The sequence below is a fragment of the Notolepis coatsorum genome (assembly GCF_963971535.1).
Source record: "Notolepis coatsorum genome assembly, chromosome: 1".
Classification (NCBI taxonomy): domain Eukaryota; kingdom Metazoa; phylum Chordata; class Actinopteri; order Aulopiformes; family Paralepididae; genus Notolepis; species Notolepis coatsorum.
The window spans coordinates 249,404,303-249,431,576 of record NC_140165.1 but is presented as its reverse complement, the minus strand read 5'-3'; the positions used below and the strand labels follow the sequence as shown (position 1 = coordinate 249,431,576).

Here is a 27,274-nt window from a genome sequence, read left to right as displayed (position 1 = left end):
AACTATACAACTATAGTTGGAAACAGTGCTGTACTTAGGTCAATCAATGAGATGGCTGTGACTGGATGCTCTCAGCCAGTGCTTTAAAGTTGGATTCATAACTTGTCAAGGCCAACCTCATGCAGTCAGAGAGGTGTGAGTCAGTGAGGAGGCTCCTGTGCTTGGATTTGATCAGCTTCATTTGCAAAAAAGCCATTTCACAAAGATAGGTAGACCCAAAGTAGGCCCTCACTTTCAGTGACTCTAGACTCTAGTCACCCAAACAACTGCCTCTTTGAACTGCTGCGGTCAGGCAAGCGCTACCGGAGTCTCATGGCCAGTACAGAGATACTCAGAAGGAGCTTCTATCCCCAGGCCATCAGGATGCTCAATGACAATGACACTATGTAACAACCCATCATCTACACTCACAGCACACACATCCACATGTACACACTCACTTTAAACAAACACTCACCTTAACACCCACTTTACTCACTTTAGACACTAAATTATATTTATCTATTATTAAAGAGATTTGCACTACATTCATACCTCATTTGCACCTTACCCTAAGTTTTGTACCTCATTTCTGCATTGTACCTCACTGTTACCCATTTTACTCTGTATTGTATATGTATATTGAACATTCCTTTACTTACTTTTTTACCTACTTCTTAATAACTTTTTACTTACTTTTATTTTTACTGTATGAAGCACACTCGCAGGGGCTCATACAGAAACACGCATTTCATCGTAAAGTATTCTGTATTTTATTGTGACAAATAATAAACAAACTTGAACTTGAACATGAGGTCACAGGAGGACAGAAGAGGACATGTGTCACTGTTTACAAGGCCCCAGAAGTCACTGTCTGTTGACCTTGCCTTCAGTACGATGTCGTTCTGAAGATCCAGTATCTCCATGTCAACTCCAGCTGGCAGACTGAACACCTCCTCGAATTTCTCAGCTACCTGCTCCACGTTGACAGGCGAGAAGGGGTTTGAAATGAAGGAGAGGATGCTCTCCATCTCGTCCAGCTCTTAAATCGTCTGTCAAATTCAGCAGAGAGTTTGTCCAATTGGACACAGTAGCGCTCTGGCTGGAAAGCCTCCTGGAATTCCTTGAAGGAATTCACGGAGCTCTACATATGTGGCAAGTCCCGCTCTCTCCCTTGCAGGTCACAGTTGAGCGTGTTAAATTTCGCCATCAGGTCCGTTAGGAACCCGAAGGTCCAACAGCCATGCATCAGTTGACAATTCTGGATAGTCGCTGTCCTTTCTTGTTGAGAGAAATGGTCTGCTTTCAGGCAACAAGTCCAAAAAGCGCTGCAGGACCTTACCCCGACTTAGCCACCTGACATTTGCATGGAGGAGAAGGTCTCCGTAGGCAGCCTCCAGCTCCTCCAGTAGCGAAGCCGGTGTTGGAGTGCATGGGCGCGGATGGAGTTAACCACTTTAACAACCAGTGACATGGGAAAAGTCCACCGCTTTACCAACCAGGGCTTGTTGATGTATAACACTGTGGTAATTTCGAAAAGAAGGAAAGTCAGGGTCATTACGGCAGAGTGACACAAGCCCTGCATGCACACCAATCATTGCAGGTGCTCCATCTGTGGTCATCGCGACCAGTTTCTGAATGGGGATGCCGGTTTCCTGCACATACTGTTTGAACTGTTTGTACATATCCTGGCCGCTGGTTTTTTCTTTCAGGTGAGAAAGTCCTCCTTTGTAGTTGAATCTTTGAAGGACATCCGTACAAAAATAGCGAGCTGTGCAGTGTGTCCACAATATCTACCGACTCATCAAACTGTAACGAAAAGTACTCGCACCACTTCAAGTCCTCCAGTACTTGCCTGTCCACGCCGCTTGATAATGCCTCAACCCTCCGTGTAACAGTTGGGGGACCCAGTGGCACACGAGACAGAGCTGCAGCGATTTCATGTTTGTTTTTGAAGCCCTCAAATAAAGTGTCAGCGGTGATGGCCATGGCCTCCTTTATGAGTTCTCCATCGGTGAAAGGCTTCTTATGTTGAGCCAAAAGGTGGCTGACACAGAAGGATGCCTCTGTAGCCGCCTTATTGTGATCCACTGGCCGAGTGAAGAGCTGATGCTGTGCTCTCAGTTCATTCCTTAGCTCTGCCACTTTTTTTGCACGCAGGCTGCTCTTTGGCGGGTAGCTCTCCTCAAACATCGGGTGGTTGGTGTGGTAGTGTCTCTCCAAATTCCATTTTTTACACAGGGCCTGTGTTTGACGACACAGCAAGCACACGCATTTGTCTTTAACTAAAGTGAATACATATTGTTCTTCCCATTCTGGGTAAAATTTGTAGTTTTTTGCCCTTTTTTTCCTGTGGCTCAGCCATGACTACTACACCACTCTCCAAAGTAGGGACGTACTGTCAGCTGTCAGCAATGTACTGTCAGCTGTCAAAGTGCCGCGAGTGCGTGACAGCGCGCAGTCGGGCCGTATGATGCTTAACACATTCAGTACCAAAAACGACATATTACGTTTTTGCTCGACAAGCGTTCAGTGCCAAAAACGACATATTAAGTTTTTGGATCGTTTGATCTTTTTACTTTGATCCCCGCTCTACAGACTTGCCGGGAGCGATCTGCATCATTTTGGCACGTCCCCACACATTAGAACTGCAATGCTGATCGACTATCACCAGGTGGCAGTATCGTCCATGTCTGTACTGCAATGGCTTGGAGTTGATAGTCAGCTTCACTTTCATTTCTCCTTTGTTAGTGGCCCCTCCTCCTGCTGGAACAGAAATTCACATTGCTCGCCTCGGAATTCCGTTGCATAAGCGTATTTGACCATCGAAATGTGTATAGACATATACACTGGTAATCGCGATGACCCTTGGAATTCTTCTTCTTGGAATACCTTCTGGCTAAGGTAAGGTACATTCTATGTCTATTTTACCTAATCTGAAACGTGTTTTTCTAACTATCACAGTTCTGTGTTTCACCGGACGAAAAACATGGTCGGCAAACACGGTCAGAGTTTTGAGTTAAAACGACCCCCCCCCTCTTGATGATTTTGTGATGCGCGTTTTATCTCGCAATCTATGAAAAAAGACTGGATTCTCTTGGAAATGCGCGATGTTTAGTGTGTAATAAACTACAAACTACAGCGTGTGGAAACAAACGATTATTCCCATCTTGCACTACAAGTAACGTTTGACAAAATGAGCCACACCATGTCTCCACAGCTGTAATACAGAACACACACACAGCTTCGCAAACATAGTGAAACGACCGTGGAAACGACTATAAGGCTGGCATTCTAGGGGTAAGGATAAGCAATACACGTGGCACTCAAAGTGTTAAGGCGCTCATATACTCGGAAACTGACACATAGGTGCACGCGGCTCTGTTTATAGTAAATTTTTGGTGTTTGTAAGTGTACGTGATCCACACATGCGCACTAGGATCACACTCCAGGCCAGTGACAGAATAGTCGGCACGCATATCCATGGGGGTATCCGCACAGTCACAAAATCTGGGAGGCACGCGGATAGCCGTGTGGACGTCCACGCTGACAAGAGCAGTGACGAAATGTACTATGTCACGCATACCAATGCGCGCACCTGTGGATGCGGAAAGTGTAATCTGGCCTTAGAGGTTAGATCTACTTGAAATGTCCCAAAGATCTACAGGTTGGTGACCCCTGCTCCAGTCCTTGCGTAGGAGAATGGATAAAGATGCTAGTGTGGATAAATAATGCATCTATAATCACAAAGGTTTAGCTAGCTCATCATCCCTATAACACAGATATCTACAGAAAAACAACTAGAAGCTTGGTGTTTTTTATAAAATTATGGACTTTGAAGGCTAATAGTTCCCTCTCTAGATACATTGTCAAAACGTCAAAAGTCAAAGTTAATTTGCCACATACATAATAACAATATACATGTGCAATGGTAGTGAAACGCTTCATCTGTAAGCCCTACTAGACTGTGAACTATCTGAATAAACTCAAGACAACTTAGTATATACAGAGATCCCAAGTATAAACAGTTAAAGTAATTATAATCTAAAAACTAAGATAATGTTCAAGTAAATATGTAAACAAATACAGGACATCAGGAATATGGAAAGTAGTGTTGTGCAAATGAGTAGATAAATGTGCAAATGAATGTTTACCTGCCTACATATCCATGCTGCACACACACACACGCACGCACGCACGCACGCACGCACGCACACACACACACACACACACACACACACACACACACACACACACACACACACACACACACACACACACACACACACACACACACACACACACACACACACACACACACACACACACACACACACACACACACACACACACACACACACAGTAGCTTAATGTACATTATTCATAGGGAGCAGGGGAAATAGGGGTCAAATACAGAAAGATGTCACCGGTTTGAATCCTAATCATATCATCCTGTCTCTCCCATGGTTCTGTAGTGCTCTGTAGTGTTGATGTTGATGTTGTCTCTGTCTTTGTGTTTGTTAGAATCTAAGGAAGATTCTGTTTGGTGGCACTTTCCACGTCTTCAACTATGAATGGAGGAAATCCTTCTTCAGGTTCAGAGAGCCTCATTCAGACTTGTCCTACGCCCTGGAGACAGAGAGGGTGGGTACTATTACTACTACTACTACTACTACTACTACTACTACTACTACTACTACTACTACTACTACTACTACTACTACTACTACTACTACTACTACTACTACTATTACTACTACTACTACTATTACTACTACTACTACTACTATTATTACTACTACTACTACTACTACTACTACTACTACTACTACTACTACTATTACTACTACTACTACTACTACTACTACTACTACTACTACTACTACTACTACTACTACTACTACTACTACTACTACTACTACTACTACTACTACTATTACTACTACTATTATTACTACTACTATTATTACTACTACTACTACTACTACTACTACTACTACTACTACTACTACTACTACTACTACTACTACTACTACTATTACTACTACTACTACTACTACTACTATTACTATTACTACTATTACTACTACTACTACTATTACTACTACTACTACTACTACTACTACTACTACTACTACTACTACTACTACTACTACTACTACTACTACTACTACTACTACTATTACTACTACTACTACTACTACTACTACTACTACTACTACTACTACTACTATTACTACTACTACTACTACTACTACTACTACTACTACTACTAGTTCACTACAAACATCACGAAAACAAACTGGTCAGACTACTGCTAGACCTTACTCCTAAAACCCACCTTACCCCTGCCCATCTTGACAACCTAGGATGGCTTAGAGTAGACGACAGAGTACAGCAACTTGCAATGGGCCTGGTCTACAAGATACACTACACCACTACCCATGTACATGTCGAAATACTTCCCAAAGGTCAGTGAATTCCACGACCACAACACCAGAGGGAGCACAAATCATGTTCAACCCAGATTTGGCTCAAACAAGGGACTAAACACGTTTTGCAATTATGTCCCCGGATCTGTCGGAACAGCATAGAAACAGCGTTTTCTATGTGTACAGATGGGAAGGAGGATTTTTTATGTAGGTTTCCCTCGTCCGAGCTGACAGTACTGAGGTATTGGTCAGCATGTAGGTCCCTGTAACCCCTGGGGGGCTCGGTGAGAGGGCTCGTCTGGTTAGACGCAGCCAGAGACCCCCAAGAGAGGGTGACGGGGCAGGCCTGTGGTCACAGGGGGGAAGGCCCCACCTGTGGTGGGCCAGTGGAATGCTGCTCTCGGGCGGTCAGTCCCTCTAGCGCCTCTGTGACTTATGGCCAGGACGCACACCCCCTGTCTGTTTTACAGGGGGCAGTTGCGTTGGCCACGCCGGGCGGGGTCGGTCTTATCCTAGTGTCTGCCAGGTGTCAGCCATGCTCTGCTGTACTGGTCACCTGTGGGCCCCAGCATTCCGGGAGGCTCACTGGCCTGAGCTTCCCGTGTGGGGATGGGTGGGGCAGGCTTGCCGTCGACCCTCTGTGGCTCATCGGTCAAGCACGTGCGCTCTCCCTCTCTCGGCGCTCGGCTCGTTAGGGAGAGCGGTGGCCCTGGGGAGGGGGGGGGGGTAGGGCGCTGTCGTAAATCCGGGTGAGGTCCTTTGGTCCTCATCTGATCCTTCGGGGGGGTTCTGTCTCGCGGCCATGGCCGGGTGCCCCCGCCTCCGTAAAGGGAAGGTGCGGCTCTTGGAGCTGGAACCCGTTCTGCATCCCACTGCCGGGCGGCTGGCGGGGTACATGGTGAGGTAGACGGTGGTTTTTCGCATGATCTACTCACCTTGTGCGTTTTGGGGTACCTGCGCCCCACTGCGCATGATTGGCGTCCTTCCCTCCGCTCCTCGTTAGGAGGCGGGAGGGGGCCGGACCCCACCCCATGTTTTTCTGATGGTCGTAAAGGGGACCTCAGGGGGTGCATTTGTCTGGGCTACGCGCCCTGCTTCGCCCGTTGTCCCATAGGCGAAACAGAAAAGCGTAGCCAATGAAATATAATGAAGGTTATCCTATAACCCTAGTTATATGATTGGCATAGCTTTTCTGCTTTAATCGCAGCCCTGAGGACCCTTGGCTGTGTTCCGTTGAAATACAGACTCGGAAGGGGGAGTTGACCAACTACACCTGGCTTTAAGGTGTAGGCGTGGTCGGGCAAATAGAAGGTACATGAGAGAAGTTTTCATTGAACGCGCACAGGCGCTGAGCGTATCTAGGGTGACCAAATCCATATGCAGGACAGCGTGTCGATTTTGCGGGACATTTGTTGAAATTGCGGGACAGTAATGAATATGTATACAATAATCATGTTTACATAATGTATTCATTTTGATCAAAATATAAGCATTTAATGTATTAAAAACACAATAGTGTTGTGTCTTAATTGCTTATTATACTCATAATCACTGTATAGAAGAATACCACAATCCAACAAGCTGTTAAATTACCTACCGACTCCTAGCGGTTATATGGCTATAGAGTTAAGATACATGAACCCTGTGATCTCTCTTGTAATGTGATACTGAAGTGCATACATGTATTACATTGTCTACACTGGTAGTGGCTTCCTTGATTCTAAACCTGTGCAGAACACTACAAACATTTCATTTATCATTCAATGATAATCTGACAAAATTGTACAATTATTAAAATGATAATACTTTTAATACTTTTTTTTTTATCATATATACATTTAATTGTTTTAAACTTTAATTTTTTTTTTATTAATTTTCTTTAATTAACAGGTTAAATGTAAATGGGTATACAGGATGAATATAATAACATGAGCATTAATAGGCCTGTGTTATGGCCTAGAGTGTTATCCTCTAAGTGAAATACATATATATACTAATGAAAACAGCAGTGAACAACAGGAAATAACTATATATACAAAATATATCCTATGGGGAACAATAGGCTATAGGCTAAGCAAATGGCTGTAACATGTCTCGAACATAGAAATGTGCCTCTGAAAGTTTCAGCACCATGGAGAGCACCATAGTGCCGTTAGTGCTTGAGGAATTTATATTTATTACTGGACTGTGCAGCTTCCAGTAGAGCCTTCTGACCAAGAGCATATTTATAAAAAGCTGCACATGTGAGAGAGAAATTAGTTTTGACTTGTATTTCTCTCTTCACGAGCTCCACACTGCATCTATTTCTCTGGTCCGTCCACGCGCCGGTCATGAGGGAGAACAACCTCTCTACGAACGCATTCGTGACCGGGATGCTCAGGAAGAATGAAGCCAGCTGGGTCAGGTTGGGGGTCTGGATGTCCTTCAACAGCAGCCCCCACTTGACTCCAATAGTCGCCTCCATCTCCACCACTTCCTTCTGACGTGGAACGATTAAACAAAACTCCTCGAGAGCGCATCCATGTCTAACAATAAGGGCTTCAGCTGTAGCACACAGGTCAGTGAAGCTGACGTTTCTCTTTAGAGACATGACAGAAAGAGCCTTCAGATCATTCTCATTGGAGAAATCGAACCACTTCTCGAGGTAGACTATGGCAGACCTGTAGAACGATGTGAAGTCTGCTCTTGCATCTGGGAAGTGGCGGAGAAGGACACTGGCCTCTGTTCCAAAGAAGGAATCCGTGAGCCTTTGCTGGAGTTTCCCACGCAGGGTAGAGAGGATGGGGTAGACCTCACATACAGTCACGTCATCCCCCAATAACCAACAACCAATAGCCAATAACAGCTTGCATGATATATAGTACCTGGCGCGAGCTGTTGACTTGCAACTTGAGCGACCGGAAATAAACAGCTCGCGCCAGGTACTACATGCGCTTGTGCTGGTTAGACTATAGGCTATGTTACATAACGTTACATATGTAGTACTTGTGGTGCGTGCATTAGTGCATGTTTTGGGGATTAATGAGAGGACAAAAACAATAATTATTAATAATAATAATAATAATAATAATAATAATAATAATAATAATAATAATAATAATAATAATAATAATAATAATTGTTTATTGAATTGCGGGACACTTATTGAAATGCAGGACATTGTTCTTCTCTTGCGGCATGTGGGACAGAGGGCTGAAATGCGGGACTGTCCCGCACAAATCGGGACATTTGGTCACCCTAAGTGTATCCCATAGGCGAAGCAGAATAGCTACGCCAATCATATAACTAGGGTTATAGGATAACCTTCGTTCACACAGACCTGTCCTACGCCCTGGAGACAGAGAGGGTGGGTGGAATATTACTACTACTAGTACTACTACTATTACTATTACTATTACTACTACTACTACTACTACTACTACTACTACTACTACTACTACTACTACTACTACTACTACTACTACTACTACTACTACTACTACTACTACTACTACTACTACTATTCTACTGCCACTAGACATGGCACCTTATGTAAGACCAGTTCTCCATACGAGAATGCATCTATCTATGATCTATGAGTCTAGTTAATAATTAGCCAGGGAGCATCGCTCACATGTAACCACAGTGTCATTATGATGTCATGATAGCCCGGACGGCCTGGTCTGTGGAAGGTGACACTCACCGTGTCATCTAGCTGCCCTGTGACACAACACCAGGACGGTTAACATAACAGTCCCACCATGCACACCAACCCTGATGAGCTCTTATGAAACCCTAATAAGATCAGTGGGACGTACTGGAGAATGTATCCATCATAGATATACACCGTATTTTTATCTCTATCATGTACATTATGTCATGTACTGTTGGTTTTCCCAATAAGCACAGTTTTCATCATCATTTCAGATTATTATGTATATGTATGGGTGACAATGGCTAGAGGTAGAACGGTTGTCTGGTAATCAGATGGTTCCCGGTTCGATTCCAGCTCCTCCCGGCAGCATGTCGAAGTGTCCTTGAGCAAGACACTTAACCGCCTAATTTGGCACCTTGCATTCTGTGTGTGAATGTGTGAGTGAAGGGGTGAATGTGAGGCATAAATTGTAAAGCGCTTTGGATAAAAGCGCTATGTAAATGCTGTCCATTTACCATTTATATGTATGTATGCAGGCAGGGATATACAGTATGTTTGAATGTATGTATGTATTTATGTACTGATGATTTATACCACATTCAGCTTATCGAGTGTACAATCTCACATTTGATTAATTAAGGCGAGACACCCCAGGTGAATAGGCAAATATAGTTCTTTTGGTTGATTTTGAGATTTTGTTATATTTTGCTTCCTAAACATGTCTTCTATGAAACCAGTGACAATAAAACGTCAATAACACACATTTAGTTGTTTATTTTACTTAATTTTGCCTGATTGTGCACATAATTTTATGGGGAAGTGCCTCATTTGCATATATAAACATAGAATTCAGAAAACTTGCAATATATTTTTTCTTAGTTTATATGTACATAACAAACTGGGAAATGCTCATAGTGATATCTATTCAAAGATTTTTTTTGCCTATTAGGGGGTACTACACTGTTACTACACTGTTCTACACTGAACTGTTCAGTTCAATAACATCATTATTATGTTATTCAGTTATCAGACATGTGTTTAGGTTGTCTATTACTAATGGTTTGATTAGGTATTGCGTTTGTAAATAGCTGTTTCAAAAAAAATTATGGCATTTTACAATACAGAACTTTGAAGGCGTTTTCCCAAAAACGAGTTTTTATGCGTTTTTCTTACACACTTGGGTAAATATGTACCATTTCCCTAGCACCTACACACACACACCATACTTTCCACATTTCTTCCTATATATACCCTGCATCTTTGTCCAGAGGGGTTTGTTGATATATCATTCATAGCCTGATTTATAGTACATTTATACCAAAAAACCTGGGCGAAAATAAATTTTTTCATGACTATAGACAGCATTTCCTGATTCATGGGATGATAAAAATACATAGCCACAATCCCTTCTGGACAAAGTTCACTGTGTTATGTGTCAACATAATGACATTTTTTTTTTTAATCTGGCATCATCCAATGTTGGTATTTATACCCTAACGTCATATGCAAATTAGTGTATATTTAATTAGGTAACGCCTATTTTGCATATATAAACATAAGATCTCAGAAAACTTGCAATAATTTTTTTCTTAGTTGTTATGTACATAACAAACTGGGAAGGTTTCATAGTGATATCTATTAAAATATTATTTTTGCCTATTCACCTGGGGTGTCTTGCCAGTATATGAAATAAAATAAAAAAATATTATAATAACAAAATACGACTAACCTTCATACTGTCTTTTACTATTATGCACTTATTATGCTACCAAGTAATCTACCATGCCTATATTAGTACCTACTATGCTAATTATGTCTCTACTACTATGCACTCTAGACTGTAGCACTCAAGTTCAACACTGTTTGAAAAACAATGTTACTTAGCTGCCAGAGTTGTACCCTTCCTGCTGAGAAACTACTACATGTTACTTTTAAATAAAAAGGTATATGTCTCTGTTTCCACTCAGGGAGGAGCCAGAGCCGTCCAGATGGTGGTCCAGGCTCACATCATTAAGTATCTGCTGTTCACCCAACATCCCAACTCAGACTGCTGTACGCTACAGAGGTCAGACCACTGATCAAACCAGTCTCCCCTCCACCCCTGCAGCGCTCCACATCAAAGACAGGGGGCGCATTTTGATTTCGAACAGTTTTAGAGTGGCAGTATCTCACAGATGAATACGGCGGAAAATTGGCGTCAATGACCCTCCAGGAGCTTGGATAGGCGGCCAGAAGATGCAGAGCGTAGGGGTCTTGAGGGTGTGTAGTTAGAAGAGGAAGAGCGTAGGTTTCATGAGGGTGTGAATGAATGAATGAATGAATGAATGAATGAATGAATGAAAACTTTATTTAACAGATTGCAGAATGGGTACAATACAGTACGGCTCAATACACACAATTGTTAAGGGGATGCAGACCAGAGAAAGACGTTTGTCTTGTTTACATCAGGGTCCCCCATTTTCAATTCATAGTACAGTTAGAAGATGCAGAGCGTAGGGGTCTTGAGGGTGTGTAGTTAGAAGATGCAGAGTGTAGAGGTCTTGAGGGTGTGTAGTTAGAAGATGCAGAGTCTAGAGGTCTTGAGGGTGTGTAGTTAGAAGATGCAGAACGTAGGGGTCTTGAGGGTGTGTAGTTAGAAGATGCAGAGTGGAGGGATCTTGAGGGTGTGTAGTTAGAAGATGCAGAGTGTGAATGAATGAATGAATGAAAACTTTATTTAACAGATTGCAGAATGGGTACAATACAGTACGGCTCAATACATACAATTGTTAAGGGGATGCAGACCTGAGAAAGACGTTTGTCTTGTTTCAATCAGGGTCCCCCATTTTCAATTCATATAGACATTTATGACATACACAACATACATGACATTTATGGCATAGGGACATATAGGTATTTAGTACTGATACATTTGTGACATAAACGGTATTCAAATATACAGTACTGTTACCCCTAGATCCTGACAGAGTATATACATATGATGGGGAGGGGACTGTACATTAGGAGGGGGTGGGTGGGTGGGAGAGAAATATACATACGGCGGGGAGGGAATATATACATGCGGTGGGGAGGAGACTGTCTATTAGGAGGTGGTGGGGGTTTTGGGCATTTACGGTGGCCAGTTTCGAATTGCAGCCTCCCGTAGGTGCTCTTTAAGAGCGGTTTTGAATGTGGGCAGGGATTCACATTCCTTTACAGCTTTGGGTAGGGCATTCCACATTGTTGTGGCATAATTGCGAAACGTGTTTAGTCCCTTGTTTGAGCCGAATCTGGGTTTAACATGATTTGTTGAGCTTCCTCTGGTGTAGTGGTTGTGGTATTCACTGACCTTTGGGAAGTATTTTGACATGTACATGGGCACCCCGGTCGTATAGTGTATCTTGTAGACCAGGCCCATTGCAAGTTGCTGTACTCTGTCGTCTACTCTAAGCCATCCTAGGTTGTCAAAGTGGGCAGGGGTGAGGTGGGTTCTGGGGTTCAGGTCAAGTAGTAGTCTGACCAGTTTGTTTTGTGATGTTTGTAATTTTGTTTTAAGCGCCTTTGAGGTGCTTTGGTACCATGAGGTGCATGCATAGTCATAGTACCCTTGAATGAGTGCTCCTGCCAGAGTCTTCAGGGTATTCTTGTTTACCAGAGAGGAAATCCGGTACAAGAATCTAGTTCGTTGGTTGACTTTTTTTATTACATTGGATGCCATTTTGTCACAGGAAAGATTTGCCTCTAGGATGGAACCCAGGTAGGTAATTTCGTCTTTCCTTGTGACAATATTGTCACCCACTGTAACTGAGAAGCCGTCGGTCTTGCTGAGTTTGTTATTTGAACCGAAGAGAATGGACTCTGTTTTGCCCATGTGTAATGATAGTTTGTTATCAGCGAGCCATATGCAGATTTTGCCTAGTTCCGAGCTGAGGGTTTTTTCAACCTGCAACTTGTTCTTGTCAGAGACCAGCAGGGCTGAGTCGTCCGCAAACAGGAACAAGTTGCAGTCACAGGCTGACGACATGTCATTTGCATAAATTAGGAAGAGTAGCGGTCCTAGTATGCTTCCTTGTGGAACACCACAGCTCACTGTGAGGGGGGGGATAGAGTACCGTTTACCTCTACCATCTGTTCTCTCCCCTCCAGGTAGGATTGCATCCAGCTCACTGATAAGCTATCAAAACCAATTGCTTTTAGCTTGTCCATCAGAATGGAGTGATTGACACTGTCGAAGGCCTTTTGTAGGTCCAGCATGACCATGCCGCAGTATTTGCCCGCGTCCACCTCTTGTTTGATGTGGTCGTTCAAATAGAGGAGGCATGTGTCAGTGGAGTGGGACGTTCTGAAGCCAGATTGGAATTCGTAGATTAGATTTTTTTCCGCCAGGTACTTTTCGACCTGTTCGTAGACTATTTTCTCCATGACTTTCGAGATGGAGGTAAGAATAGAAACAGGGCGGTAGTTGCCTGGGTCTAATTTGCTGCCCTTTTTGTGCAGAGGGGTCACTCTCGCAATTTTGAAGTCCTTGGGGACGTGCCCCTGTTTTATAGAGAGGTTTATTATGTGTGTGATGACTGGGGTGATGGCGGCTGCTGCGTCTCTGAGGAATTTGGAGGGGATGTTGTCATGGCCAGTGGCCTTGTTAGGTTGGAGGGCGCTCAATTTTTTGAGTACCTCATCGGTTGTTACCATTTCAAGTTTGAAGTCGTCTTTGTGGACCCCTAGGTTTTTGTAGTATGCTACTATGTGTTCTACCCCATAATGCCCTGAGTGGGAGGGTAGTTTGTTTACCAGTGTTGTGGCTATGTTTGTGAAGAAGATGTTTAAGTAATTGGCTACATCCAGCTTGTCTGTGATGAGCGTGTTGTCCGTCTTTATGTTTATGTTTGAGAATCTGGTTTTAAGTTTTTTACTGCAGCCTAGTTGATTATTGAGTCATTTCCAAAGTTTGCGGGGTTTGTTTTTGTTTTCCTCAGTTTTGTCGTTGATGAAATTTCTTTTTGCGGTTCTGATCATGGTGTTTACGTCATTTCTTAGTCTGTTTCTTTCAGTTTTTAGTTCAACCACGTGGGCTTGGAGTTCACTGTTTGAGCTTTTGGAAAGCTTTGTCTGACTTTTATGAAGTTCAGAGCATTTTTTGTCTCTGGTTTTCATAGCGGCCAGTATTTCAGTGTGCATCCATGGCTCAGCGCGAGCCATGGAGGTCATAGAGGTCTTGAGGGTGTGTAGTTAGAAGAAGCAGAGTGTAGGGGTCTTGAGGGTGTGTAGTTAGAAGATGCAGATTGTAGGGGTCTTGAGGGTGTGTAGTTAGAAGATGCAGAGCGTAGGGGTCTTGAGGGTGTGTAGTTAGAAGATGCAGAGCGTAGGGGTCTTGTGGGTGTGTAGTTAGAAGATGCAGAGTGTAGAGGTCTTGAGGGTGTGTAGTTAGAAGAAGCAGAGTGTAGGGGTCTTGAGGGTGTGTAGTTAGAAGATGCAGATTGTAGGGGTCTTGAGGGTGTGTAGTTAGAAGATGCAGAGCGTAGGGGTCTTGAGTGTGTGTAGTTAGAAGATGCAGAGCGTAGGGGTCTTGTGGGTGTGTAGTTAGAAGATGCAGAGCGTAGGGGTCTTGAGGGTGTGTAGTTAGAAGATGCAGAGCGTAGGGGTCTTGAGGGTGTGTAGTTAGAAGATGCAGAACGTAGGGGTCTTGAGGGTGTGTAGTTAGAAGATGCAGAGTGGAGGGATCTTGAGGGTGTGTAGTTAGAAGATGCAGAGTGTAGAGGTCTTGAGGGTGTGTAGTTAGAAGATGCAGATTGTAGGGGTCTTGAGGGTGTGTAGTTATAAGATGCAGAGCGTAGGGGTCTTGAGGGTGTGTAGTTAGAAGATGCAGAGTGTAGAGGTCTTGAGGGTGTGTAGTTAGAAGATGCAGAGCGTAGGGGTCTTGAGGGTGTGTAGTTAGAAGATGCAGAGCGTAGGGGTCTTGGGGGTGTGTAGTTAGATGAGGCAGAGCGTAGGGTTCTTGAGGGTGTGTGTAGTTAGAAGATGCAGAGCGTAGGGGTCTTGTGGGTGTGTAGTTAGAAGATGCAGAGCGTAGGGGTCTTGAGGGTGTGTAGTTAGAAGATGCAGAGCGTAGGGGTCTTGAGGGTGTGTAGTTAGAAGATGCAGAACGTAGGGGTCTTGAGGGTGTGTAGTTATAAGATGCAGAGTGGAGGGATCTTGAGGGTGTGTAGTTAGAAGATGCAGAGTGTAGAGGTCTTGAGGGTGTGTAGTTAGAAGATGCAGAGCGTAGGGGTCTTGAGGGTGTGTAGTTAGAAGATGCAGAGCGTAGGGGTCTTGGGGGTGTGTAGTTAGATGAGGCAGAGCGTAGGGTTCTTGAGGGTGTGTGTAGTTAGAAGATGCAGAGCGTAGGGGTCTTGAGGGTGTGTAGTTAGAAGATGCAGAGCGTAGGGGTCTTGAGGGTGTGTAGTTAGAAGATGTAGAGCGTAGGGGTCTTGAGGGTGTGTAGTTAGAAGATGCAGAACGTAGGGGTCTTGAGGGTGTGTAGTTAGAAGATGCAGAACATAGGGGTCTTGAGGGTGTGTAGTTAGAAGATGCAGAGTGGAGGGATCTTGAGGGTGTGTAGTTAGAAGATGCAGAGTGTAGAGGTATTGAGGGTGTGTAGTTAGAAGATGCAGAGTGTAGGGGTCTTGAGGGTGTGTAGTTATAAGATGCAGATTGTAGAGGTCTTGAGGGTGTGTAGTTAGAGGATGTAGAGCGGAGGGCCTGGCTCGCTGATAACAAACTATCATTACACCTGGGTAAAACAGAGTCCATTCTCTTCAGATCAAATAATAAACTCAGCAAGACCGACGGCTTCTCAGTTACAGTGGGTGACAATATTGTCACAAGGAAAGATGAAATTACATACCTAGGTTCCATCCTAGAGGCAAATCTTTCCTGTGACAAAATGGCATCCAATGTAATCAAAAAAGTCAACCAACGAACTAGATTCTTGTACCGGATCTCCTCTCTGGTAAACAAGAATACCCTGAAGACTCTGGCACGAGCACTCATTCAAGGGTACTACGACTATGCTTGCACCTCATGGTACCAAAGCACCTCAAAGGCACTAAAAACAAGATTACAAACATCACAAAACAAACTGGTCAGACTACTACTTGACCTTACTCCTAGAACCCACCTCACCCCTGCCCACTTTGACTACCTAGGATGGCTTAGAGTAGACGACAGAGTACAGCAACTTGCAATGCGCCTGGTCTACAAGATACACTATACGACCGGGGTGCCCATGTACATGTCAAAATACTTCCCAAAGGTCAGTGAATACCACGACCACAACACCAGAGGGAGCTCCACAAATCATGTTAAACCCAGATTCGGCTCAAACAAGGGACTAAACACGTTTCGCAATTATGCCACATCAATGTGGAACGCCCTACCCAAAGCTGTAAAGGAATGTGAATCACTACCCACTTTCAAAACCACTCTCAAAGAGCACCTACGGGAGACTGCAATTCGAAACTGGCCCCTGTAAATGTACAGTAAATGTCCTAACCCAATAATACACGAGACCCTCTTCTTGGGACCAAGTAAGGTTTTGTCGATATTCCAATGTACAGTTTTGCTTGTACAGTTGTACAGTTCCCCCACCCTGCCTACCCAACCCCCCCCCCCCACCCACCCACCTCCAATGTACAGTCCAACCCCCACCCCACCTACCCAACCTCCCCCCACCCCACCTACCCAACCTCCTCCAATGTACAGTTTCTACGTCAAATGTATATACTCTCTTTTTTAGACACTTTTTGTATCACAAACAGTACTGTATTTGTACATCTGGTATGTCATAAATGTATAGATGTAGCAGTACTGTCTAGTATGTTGTGTGTGTCATATATGTTACGATGAATAAAAAATGGGGGACCCTGATGTAAACAAGACGAAAGACTTTCTCTGGTCTGCATCCCCTTAACAATTGTGTGTTTTGAGCTGTACTGTATTGTACCCATTCTGCAATCTGTTAATAAAGTTTTCAATCAATCAATCAATCAATCAATCAATCAATCAATCAATCAGGGGTCTTGAGTGTGTGTAGTTAGAAGATGCAGAGCGTATAGGGGTCTTGAGGCAGTGTAGTTAGAAGATGCAGAGTGTAGGGGTCTTGAGGGTGTGTCGTTAGAAGATGCAGAGTGTAGGGGTCTTGAGGGTGGGTAGTTAGAAGATGCAGAGCGTATAGGGGTCTTGAGGGCGTGTAGTTAAGTTCAAGTTCAAGTTCTTTAATAGTTGTCATACAGAAGTACAGAATACTTTCATACAAAATGCTTCTTACTGTTACGCTCCAGAGACTGTGCTAGACAAGATAGTATCAAATAACATAATAACATAATATAGCATGAATTTAGAAGAAGAAAATGAGGTCACAGTGTTCGGTATAGACATATGTACAATGTTCTGAGTTACCATATAATATACAATACACAATACTATGCAGTGTACTAATGTACAGTACTATCTAGTGCAAAGCAGAAATGGGATGAGGTACAATTTTAGGTACAATTTACAGTAAGGTGTACGAGTTGTAGTGCAATCCTTCATCCATAAATATAAAGTGTGGGGAGTGGGTGCTACAGTGTGTTTGTTTAAAGTGGGTGTGTGCTATAAGTGTGTGGAGTGGGTGCTGCAGTGTGTTTGTTTAAAGTGAGTGTGTGCGTGTGGATGTGTGTGCTATGTGCGTTTGGTGGTTGTTGTTGTGTAGTGTTCATTCATTGTTCGTTTAGCAGCCTGATGGCCTGGGGATAGAAGCTTCTTCTGAGTCTTTCTGTGCTCGCCTTGAGACTCCTGTATCGCTTGCCTGACCGCAGCAGTTCAAAGAGGCAGTTGTTCGGGTGACTGGAGTCTTTAATGATTCTCTTAGCCTTGCCCTTGCAACGCTTGTAGTAAATGTTCTGGAGGGTGGGGAGCCCCCCTCCAATTGTGCGTTCGGCTGAACGTGTCACTCTTTGTAGTCTGCTTTGGTCTTGTGCAGTGCTATTCCCAAACCAGGAGGTGATGTTGCCGGTCAAGATGCTCTCTATTGTACATGAGTAGAAGTTCTTAAGGATCTTCTGGCTGACTTGGAACTTCCTTAGGCGCCTGAGGAAGTAGAGGCGTTGTCGTGCCTTCTTCACAACACTGTTAATGTGTGTGGTCCATGTCAAGTCCTCGGATATGTAGGCTCCGAGGTACTTAAAGCTGTTGACTCTCTCAACCGGTGCCCCGTCGATGCTGAGGGGGCTGTAGTCCTTGACCCCCGACCTCCTGAAGTCCACAATCATCTCCTTTGTTTTGCTGACGTTCAGGGAGAGGCTGTTTTCCTGGCACCATCCCGCCAGGACCTTGACCTCTTCCAGGTAGGCCCTCTCGTCGTTGGCAGAGATCAGGCCCACCACCACTGTGTCGTCAGCAAATTTGACGATTGTATTGCTACTCCGCTGAGCCACACAGTCGTGTGTGTACAGGGAGTAGAGGAGGGGACTCAGAACACAGCCCTGGGGGGCCCCTATGTTGAGGGTGATGGATGAGGAGGTGCAGTTGCCTGCTCTCACCACCTGGGGTCTGCCAGTCAGAGACCATTGGGTCTCATTCACCAACGGACTTAAGACAAAAGATCAGACAAAATTTTGTCCTAGGCTAGCTCTACTTAAGACATTTTCTGGCCGATTTTGGGATTCACCAACAGTCCCTTCTCCTGGATTCGGTCTTAACTAAGAGCAGGATTTAGGAGCGCTGAAGAGCAGTCGTAAGTCGGACAGACTGGTGTGCGCCGTGTTCTTAAGGGCTTTATTTGGGAGGAATCATGGTGTTTGCGTTCATGTCAACTCTACAGACATCCTTGGAATTAAATAATCATAATAATAAATATGACAATATTTGTATGATATAAAATTCAGTTTTACATTTACAGTCATGCCTCAAGAGGCATCATGATGTCAGAAAATAAATAAAAACACTACACCAACACTGCAAATGACAGTGGATAAATAAATAAGAACTAAAGCTAATCGCGTGGATATAGATAGTGGAATAGACGTCTTGTTGCGCGATCCTGGCTACCTGTTCAGCGCGCGCGCACACACGCACACTGTATAGCCTATGTAGTGTGTAATGAATGAACAGTAGGCTTATATTATTCAAATTAGTTGTTTCATTAGGAGATATTAGATACTGTATGCGCTGCCCTATAGTAGTACGTACAGTACACATATTTTAGCATGCCATCTTAAGGCCGCCACAGAGTCAGGTGTACTGTGAGCGGACTGGACTCTGCACGGCATGTCCGCAATCGTTTGAGTTTTCAGTCAAGCGTACCACCGCTTACCAATTTCCTACATTTCTCATGCCAGTTTACTACATTTAATGCAGGTCGATGTCAACCAACATGCCGAGCAACCTTTTGTGTGACACCGGTGCGCATCGCCTCTGTGGAGTCTGGTCCGCTCACGCCAGACTCTGTGGCGGCCAAGATGTCACGCTAAGATGTGTACTGTACTGTACTGTAGTATAACTACAGTATGACTACTATAGGGCAGTGCAATATCTGCGATCTCCTAATAAAACAAGTAATTAGAATAATATTGTTAGGGTTTGTAATGCGACCCCAATTGCACGACACAGACAGGTAATCAGAGTTAGCCAAAACAAGGACATGATTTATTATACAGAAAAAGTGGCACTGAGCCTTTAAGGGGGGAAAAAACACTAAAGTCCAATAACACAAAAAAAGGCGGCACTGTGCCTTTAACGGGCGAACAGGCAGGAAAAAAGTAACAGCCATCCTCTGGAACATGGGCAAACAGTACCCAGGAATCTTCTTCCTCACGGGCAAAAAGTAAACAGGTATCTTCTTCCTCCCGACCAGAACGCTGCCGACGGGCAACGCAGCAAACAGGGGATCCGAGGGGAATGGGGTGAGAACACGGGCATCCTCCCGTGGAGTAATAGAGAGTGATGGCGAGCCTCACCCCAGGAACGAGGTCCATGTAGAGGGAGTAGGGAAGTAGCCGGCACAACATCTGGAGTGGGAACACTGGGATCCTCCTGTGGAAGTCTAGAGAGCGAAGACGGTGTCCTACTCCAGGAAACGGCGACAGGTGGTGATGTACAGGGGTGGCACGACGTCTCACGCCGGAGATGCGGCAGTAGATGGTAGTAACAAGAACGACCCGACAAGGAGTGGAGGGGAGTCAGCGTATAAGAATCCTCCCGACGAGCTGATTGTGGATCAATCTCAGGTGCGTGAGGCAGAAAAACGGCACGCCCCCTCGTTGGGCAGCATGCAGAATTCCTCCAGCCCTCACAAATATAAGCCTACTGTTCATTCATTATGCACGTAGACTATACAGTACGCAAACGCGTGTGTGTGTGTGCGCGCGCGCGCTGCGACAGGTGGCCAGGAGCGTGCAACAAGACGGTTTAAATATGAAAAATTAATACAGTCAATTCCACTATATAGCTATTTGAATCTGATCTAATTTTGATCCGTCGCAAAGCGCTTCAGCTCTACCTGTTGAATACGGGGAACTATCAGCTCATGCTTTGCACACGGCCCTCGCATTATAATGAACTGGAGGGGCGTGTCTGTATGCAAATAGATGAACGCGCACCCAGGGTTCGCAGCTGTGATCATTTGGCAAGTTAAGATAACCTCTCCACGCGTCTGTGAATCCGGGGGTAATTGTCGTCGGCTTTCTCTTACAACCTTCCAAGGAGGTTGTCGTAAGAGAATTCTCAAGACAATGTTGGTGAATGAGATCCATTGACCGGAGGTAGGAGGGAGCCGTTCCCCTCACTGCACGGTATGCCAGGTAAAGAACCTTGAAGCGGATTCGTGTGGCGATGACAAGGCAGTGCAGCTCTCTAAGAAGTGGGGTGACGTGGGCTGACTTCAGTAGGTTGGAGATCAGACGAGTTGAAGCACCGTGGTGACGCAAGCCGGTAAACCAGCTAGCTGACTTCCTGGTTAAATAATAAATAAATAAATATACTGCTATGTTCTAGTGACAAAATGGCGTAGGTTATCGCACGCTATAACTATGACCGCATGGTAACACGACGCCAAAAGGGCAGGGTTTGTCACCCGCTATTAACACCCAGACAATGTGCAATACTATACCTGGGTGTCCCGCCCAACGCAGGCGCCAACTCATTATACTAAAGACACTGTAAACCACAAAGGCTAATCTGCTGCTAACAGGCCAGCTAACACACACTCATATACCTGATCATGCACAACAAACACCCAGAGTCACTGCTAGCGGAGGAGGGGGGAAACCCTGGTGGAGCACCGCGGAGGCCGTGCAGGTCGGGGGAACAGAAACAAAAGGAATTGATTGATTGATTGATTGAAAACTTTATTAACAGATTGCAGAATGGGTACAATACAGTACAGCTCAATACACACAATTGTTAAGGGGATGCAGACCAGAGAAAGACTTTCGTCTTGTTTACATCAGGGTCCCCCATTTTCAATTCATCAGGACATATATGACATACATGACATACAGATAGTCAGTACTGCTACATCTATACATTTATGACATACCAGATTTGCAAATACAGTACTGTTTGTGATACAGAAGGAGTCAAGAACAGGGAGTATATACATTTGACGTAGAAACTGTACATTGGAGGAGGTTGGGTGAGGGCCCGGGGGGTTGGGTACATTGGGATATTGACAACCATACTGGGTAATTTACATTGGAGGTGGTTGGGGGGGGGGGGGGGGGGGCACACTGTATAAACAAGTAAAACTGTACATTGAGGGGGGGGGGGGAGGAGACACTGTACAAACAAACAAAATTGTACATTGGACTATTGACAAAACCATACTAGGTAAATGACTGTACATTGGAGGGGGTTGGGTTAGGATATTTACAGGGGCCAGTGTTGAATTGCAGTCTCCCGTAGGTGTCCCTTGAGAGAGGTTTTGAAAGTGGGTAGTGATCCACATTCCTTTACAGCTTTGGGTAGGGCGTTCCACATTGATGTGGCATAATTGCGAAACGTGTTTAGTCCCTTATTTGAGCCGAATCTGGGTTTAACATGATTTGTGGAGCTCCCTCTGGTGTTGTGATCGTGGTATTCACTGACCTTTGGGAAGTATTTTGACATGTACATGGGTACCTTGGTCGTGTAGTGTATCTTGTAGACCAGGCCCATTGCAAGTTGCTGTACTCTGTCGTCTACTCTAAGCCATCCTAGGTTGTCAAAGTGGGCAGGGGTGAGGTGGGTTCTAGGAGTAAGGTCAAGCAGTAGTCTGACCAGTTTGTTTTGAGATGTTTGTAATTTTGTTTTTAGCGCCTTTGAGGTGCTTTGGTACCATGAGGTGCAAGCATAGTCGTAGTACCCCTGAATGAGTGCTCCTGCCAGAGTCTTCAGGGTATTCTTGTTTACCAGAGAGGAGATCCGGTACAAGAATCGAGTTCGTTGGTTGACTTTTTTTATTACATTGGATGCCATTTTGTCACAGGAGAGATTAGCCTCTAGGATGGAACCCAGGTAGGTAATTTCATCTTTCCTTGTGACAATATTGTCACCCACTGTGGTCGCCTGTGGTCTGGGCGACCCGGGTTCTATTCTCGGCTGTCCCCTGAATTCGCTACATTGGTGTCAGAAGCGGGATGGTGGACCGCGAGGCCATCGGAAAAGCGTGCGCCCCGAGGCGTGAAGGAGCTGATAGCTGAGATGCAGAGACACGCTTCCCGAAGGAGGGGAATGTAATGACATTGTAATGACATTGTAATGATATTGTAATGACCACGGATGCCTAGACTCGCTACCCCCTTGGCTGACTGGTCAGACCCTTTAGTAGTTGACTGATTACATTTACATTTACATTTAGTCATTTAGCTGACGCTTTTATCCAAAGCGACTTACAAGTTCTGTACGACAAGCCATCAGGAAGAGCACAACTCTATCAGCTGAGTAACAATGTTCATCAAAGTGTTGAGTGCTACAGTGTAGGTTAGTTTATTAGGACAAGTGCATGACAGTATGGTTAGTTAGGGTTAGATTTTTTTTTTTTTTTTTTTTTTTTTTTAATTCAGATAATGGTTGAAGAAGTGAGTCTTTAGTCGACGGCGAAAGATTGGACGTGTTTCGGCTGTCCTAACTGGGGTGGGTAGTTCATTCCACCATTGTGGGGCAAGGACTGAGAATAGGCGACTTCTCTTTGATGACCCTCCCGGAGCTTGGATAGGAGTAGGTCTGAGGCGGCCAGAAGATGCAGAGCGTAGGGGTCTTGAGGGTGTGTAGTTAGAGACCATTGACCGGAGGTAGGCGGGAGCAGTTCCCTTTGCCGCACGGTATGCTAGGTCAAGGGCCTTGAAGCGGATTCGTGCAGCAATGGGGAGCCAGTGCAGGTCCCTAAGAAGTGGGGTGACATGGGCCGACTTCGGTAGGTTTGAGATCAGGCGGGCCGCTGCGTTCTGAATGAGTTGAAGAGGCTTAGTGGCAGTGGCCGGGAGGCCAGCGAGCAGTGCGTTGCAGTAGTCGAGGCGGGAGATGACTGTTGATTGGACGAGGAGTTGGGTGGCTTCTTTTGTCAGGAAGGGGCGTATCCTTCTGACGTTGCTCAGGAGGAATCGGCAGGTTCTGGTTGTCGCTGCGATGTGAGCAGAGAAGTTCAACTGGTCGTCGAGGACAACACCAAGGTTCTTGGCGGTCGGGGACGCGGTCACAGCTGCATTCTCGACTGTGATGGAAAGGTCGGTCAGGGGGGAGGATTTGGCCGGCAGGTGGAGCAATTCTGTTTTGCTTAGGTTCAGTTTGAGGTGGTTGGTCGTCATCCAGGCGGAGATGTCGGACAGACAGGCCGAGATCCGCTCAGAGACGTGGATATCTGAGGGAGGGAAGGAGAGGAAGAGTTGAGTATCGTCGGCATAACAGTGGTAGGAGAAGCCATGAGACGTGATAATGTTACCCAGTGATTTAGTGTAGAGGGAGAAGAGAAGGGGTCCTAAAACCGAGCCCTGGGGGACACCCGTCCGCAGGGGGCGGGTGGCCGACAGGGTCCCTCTCCATGACACTTGGTAGGAGCGGTCATTGAGGTATGATGACAACCATGTCAGCGCAGAGCCAGCCACTCCCATTCCTGCGAGGGCCGCGAGGAGGATCTGGTGGTTGACTGTGTCGAAGGCTGCAGATAGATCTAGGAGAATCAGGACAGAGGAGAGGCCTTTCGCTTTTGCTAAGTGAAGTGCCTCTGTGACCGCAATGAGGGCTGTCTCTGTGGAGTGACCAGTCCTGAAGCCTGACTGATTAGGGTCTAGGAGGTCATTCTGTAAGAGATAAGCAGTAAGTTGGTTGGATACAGCACGTTCAAGTGTTTTAGAAAGGAAGGAGAGAAGAGAGACAGGACGGTAGTTGCCTATGACGGTAGGGTTCAGGGATGGTTTTTTTATGAGGGGCGTGACTCTGGCTTGTTTTAGGGAGGTGGGGACCACCCCCGAGTTGAGTGAGGAGTTGATGGTTGCAGTTAGGAATGGGAGGATGTCTGGTGCTATGGACTGGAGGAGTGGGGAAGGTAGCCGGTCCAGCTGGCATGTAGTCGGACGGTTCGACGTTACCAGTGTCAGGGTCTCGGCTTCTGTAATGGGAGAGAAAGATGACAGAGTGAAGGATGAGGTTCTCGATTCAGCATTTGGAATGGGTGGGGGTTGGGAGAAGGAGCTGCGGATGTTCTCCACTTTTTCCTCAAAGAAGATCGCAAAGTCTTCGGCAGAGAAAGATGAGGGAGGGGGGGGTGGGGGGGGAGTGAGGAGGGAGGACATGGTAGCATGCAGTTTGCGAAGATTCTTGGCAGAGGCCTCGATCCTATGGTGAAAGAAAGAAGCTTTGGCATTAGTAATGGTTTTGGAGAATGTTAACAAGAGGTTGTGATATGTGTCGATGTCAGCAGTGAGGCGTGACTTTCTATACTTCCTTTCAGCTGCTCTCAGGACCTGTCTTTGTTCTCTCACTGGATCTGTCAGCCATGGACTGGGTGGGGAACGGCGGGCAGGTTTCTCAACGAGGGGACAGAGCTTGTCGAAGGAGGTTGCAAGGGCTGAGAGGAGGGTGGAGGTTGCCATCTCTGTGGAGAGAGCAGAGAAGGTGTCACTCAAAGGTAGAGTGGATAGTATGTCAGAGGAGAGGGTGGAGGGGGATAGGGAGGGCAGGTTGCGTCTGAGTGAGACGGTTTGAGTTGGGGTGAAGACCTTTCGGTTAAGCATGAGAGTTAGTGAGAAGGATATGAAGGAATGGTCAGATACATGTAGGGGAGTTACCGTGGTGTTAATGATGCTGGAGTTACGTGAAAATATGAGATCCAAGGAGTTGCCTGCTTTGTGGGTGGGAGGCATGGCAGTGGGAGTCAGGTCAAATGATTGTAGGAGGGAGACTACTATGACTGACTGAGATGAGTCAGGCAGGTTTAAGTCGCCCAATAGAAGGAGAGGGGTACCATCTTCCGGTAAGGAGCTTAGAAGCATGTCCAGCTCATCTGTGAAGTGATCGAGCGGACCTGGAGGGCGGTAGAGTGTAACAATGGTGAGATTGAAAGGATTAGAGACAGATACTGCATGATATTCAAAAGAGGAGAGTGACAGTGCTGGGAGGGGTGTTACGTTTGTAGTCCATGAAGGAGATGTCATGAGGCCAGTGCCTCCACCCCGCCTGGAAGGTCGAGGTGTGTGAGTGAAGTTATAGTTTGTAGATAATGCTGCAGGTATTGATGAGTTATTGGGGGTTATCCAGGTCTCAGTTAGAGCCAGGAGCTGCAGATTTTGACTATGGGCGTAGGCAGTAATGAAGTCAGCTTTCTTGACTGCTGATTGACAATTCCATAGGCCTCCCTGTACTGTGACAGGTGTATTAGTGGCTGTAGGAGGGTAGGATAGATTAGCCGGGTTGCTAGCAAACTGCCGTGGGTGGGTTGAGTCTGTTCTGGGGGAGCAGATTGTGGATATGAGACACATTGTGGTGTCAAGAGTGGCAGGGAGGAAGTAGAGAAATAGCAGAGTGGGAGGGAAAGGGAGATTTTTCAGAGTGGAGTGTAAGATAGGATTATGATGTACTTAGCACTGGGTGGATCCCTGGATCCCTCTGCAGAAAACTCCAGGAAAACTCCTCTTTGTCCCTCTTCGTTTCTCGACGCTTCGCTGACGCTAAGCCAGCAGGCCTTTAAATCCCTATCACTAATTAGTGCTTTCTAACACCTGGCCCTTAATGGGTCACTTAAGGAAACAAAATGGCCGCTTTAAACACGCCCCTTAATCAAGTCAGCTGGTCAAGTCAGCAATCAAGTCTCAGTTTAAAGATATTACTAAATTACTTAAAATGTCTTAATCAAGTCAGCTGGTCAAGTCAGCAATCAAGTCTCAGTTTAAAGATATTACTAAATTACTTAAAATGTCTTACCCTGATGCAGTGTAAGTCTCTCAGTGAATGAGCTGTCCTTCCACAACAGAATGTAGTACAGAGTGATTCCAGGAGAGGCTGAGGTTCTGCTTTTAAGCAGTGACAGGGCTCTGAGATCACACTCAGTACACAAGTGCTGTCTTTAAGCAGGAAGCAGCTTTTAATGGGTCACTTAAGGAAACAAAATGGCCGCTTTAAACACGCCCCTTAATCAAGTCAGCTGGTCAAGTCAGCAATCAAGTCTCAGTTTAAAGATATTACTAAATGACTTAAAATGTCTTACCCTGATGCAGTGTAAGTCTCTCAGTGAATGAGCTGTCCTTCCACAACAGAATGTAGTACAGAGTGATTCCAGGAGAGGCTGAGGTTCTGCTTTTAAGCAGTGACAGGGCTCTGAGATCACACTCAGTACACAAGTGCTGTCTTTAAGCAGGAAGCAGCTTTTAATGGGGCACTTAAGGAAACCAAATGGCCGCTTTAAACACGCCCCTTAATCAAGTCAGCTGGTCAAGTCAGCAATCAAGTCTCAGTTTAAAGATATTACTAAATGATTAGCGCTGTCGCCTGTAGTCTGGGTGACATGGATTAGAACACAAGGGAGCTACCTGTCCCAAACGTACCTACGCTAAAGACACAACAAAGGAGGGGGGAAGGGGAGGTACAAATATGGGGTAGCAGTACACTACGGAGAGGGGGTAATAGGGGAGTAAAACCGGCCGCTGATCCTGGGTTGACAGGCAATATACTGCACCAATATAGAGCTAGCTCTGCTACAGCCAACCCAATAATACTGACTTTCAGGAGAGGGACTAGGCTGGGAGTGGTGCAACAGCAAGCA

General features: G+C 45.4%; 1 protein-coding gene across 1 annotated transcript in view; it reads left to right on the top strand.

Moving 5' to 3' along the window:
• Positions 1-27,274, top strand: part of mindy4b (MINDY family member 4B) — a gene marked incomplete at both ends in the record, with an annotated part of 119,840 nt that overhangs the window by 68,516 nt on the left and 24,050 nt on the right. The window contains 2 exons of the mRNA XM_084309715.1: positions 4,504-4,623; positions 11,013-11,110. Coding sequence (XP_084165841.1) covers positions 4,504-4,623; positions 11,013-11,110 — 218 coding nt within the window. The remainder of the gene's footprint in view (positions 1-4,503; positions 4,624-11,012; positions 11,111-27,274) is intronic.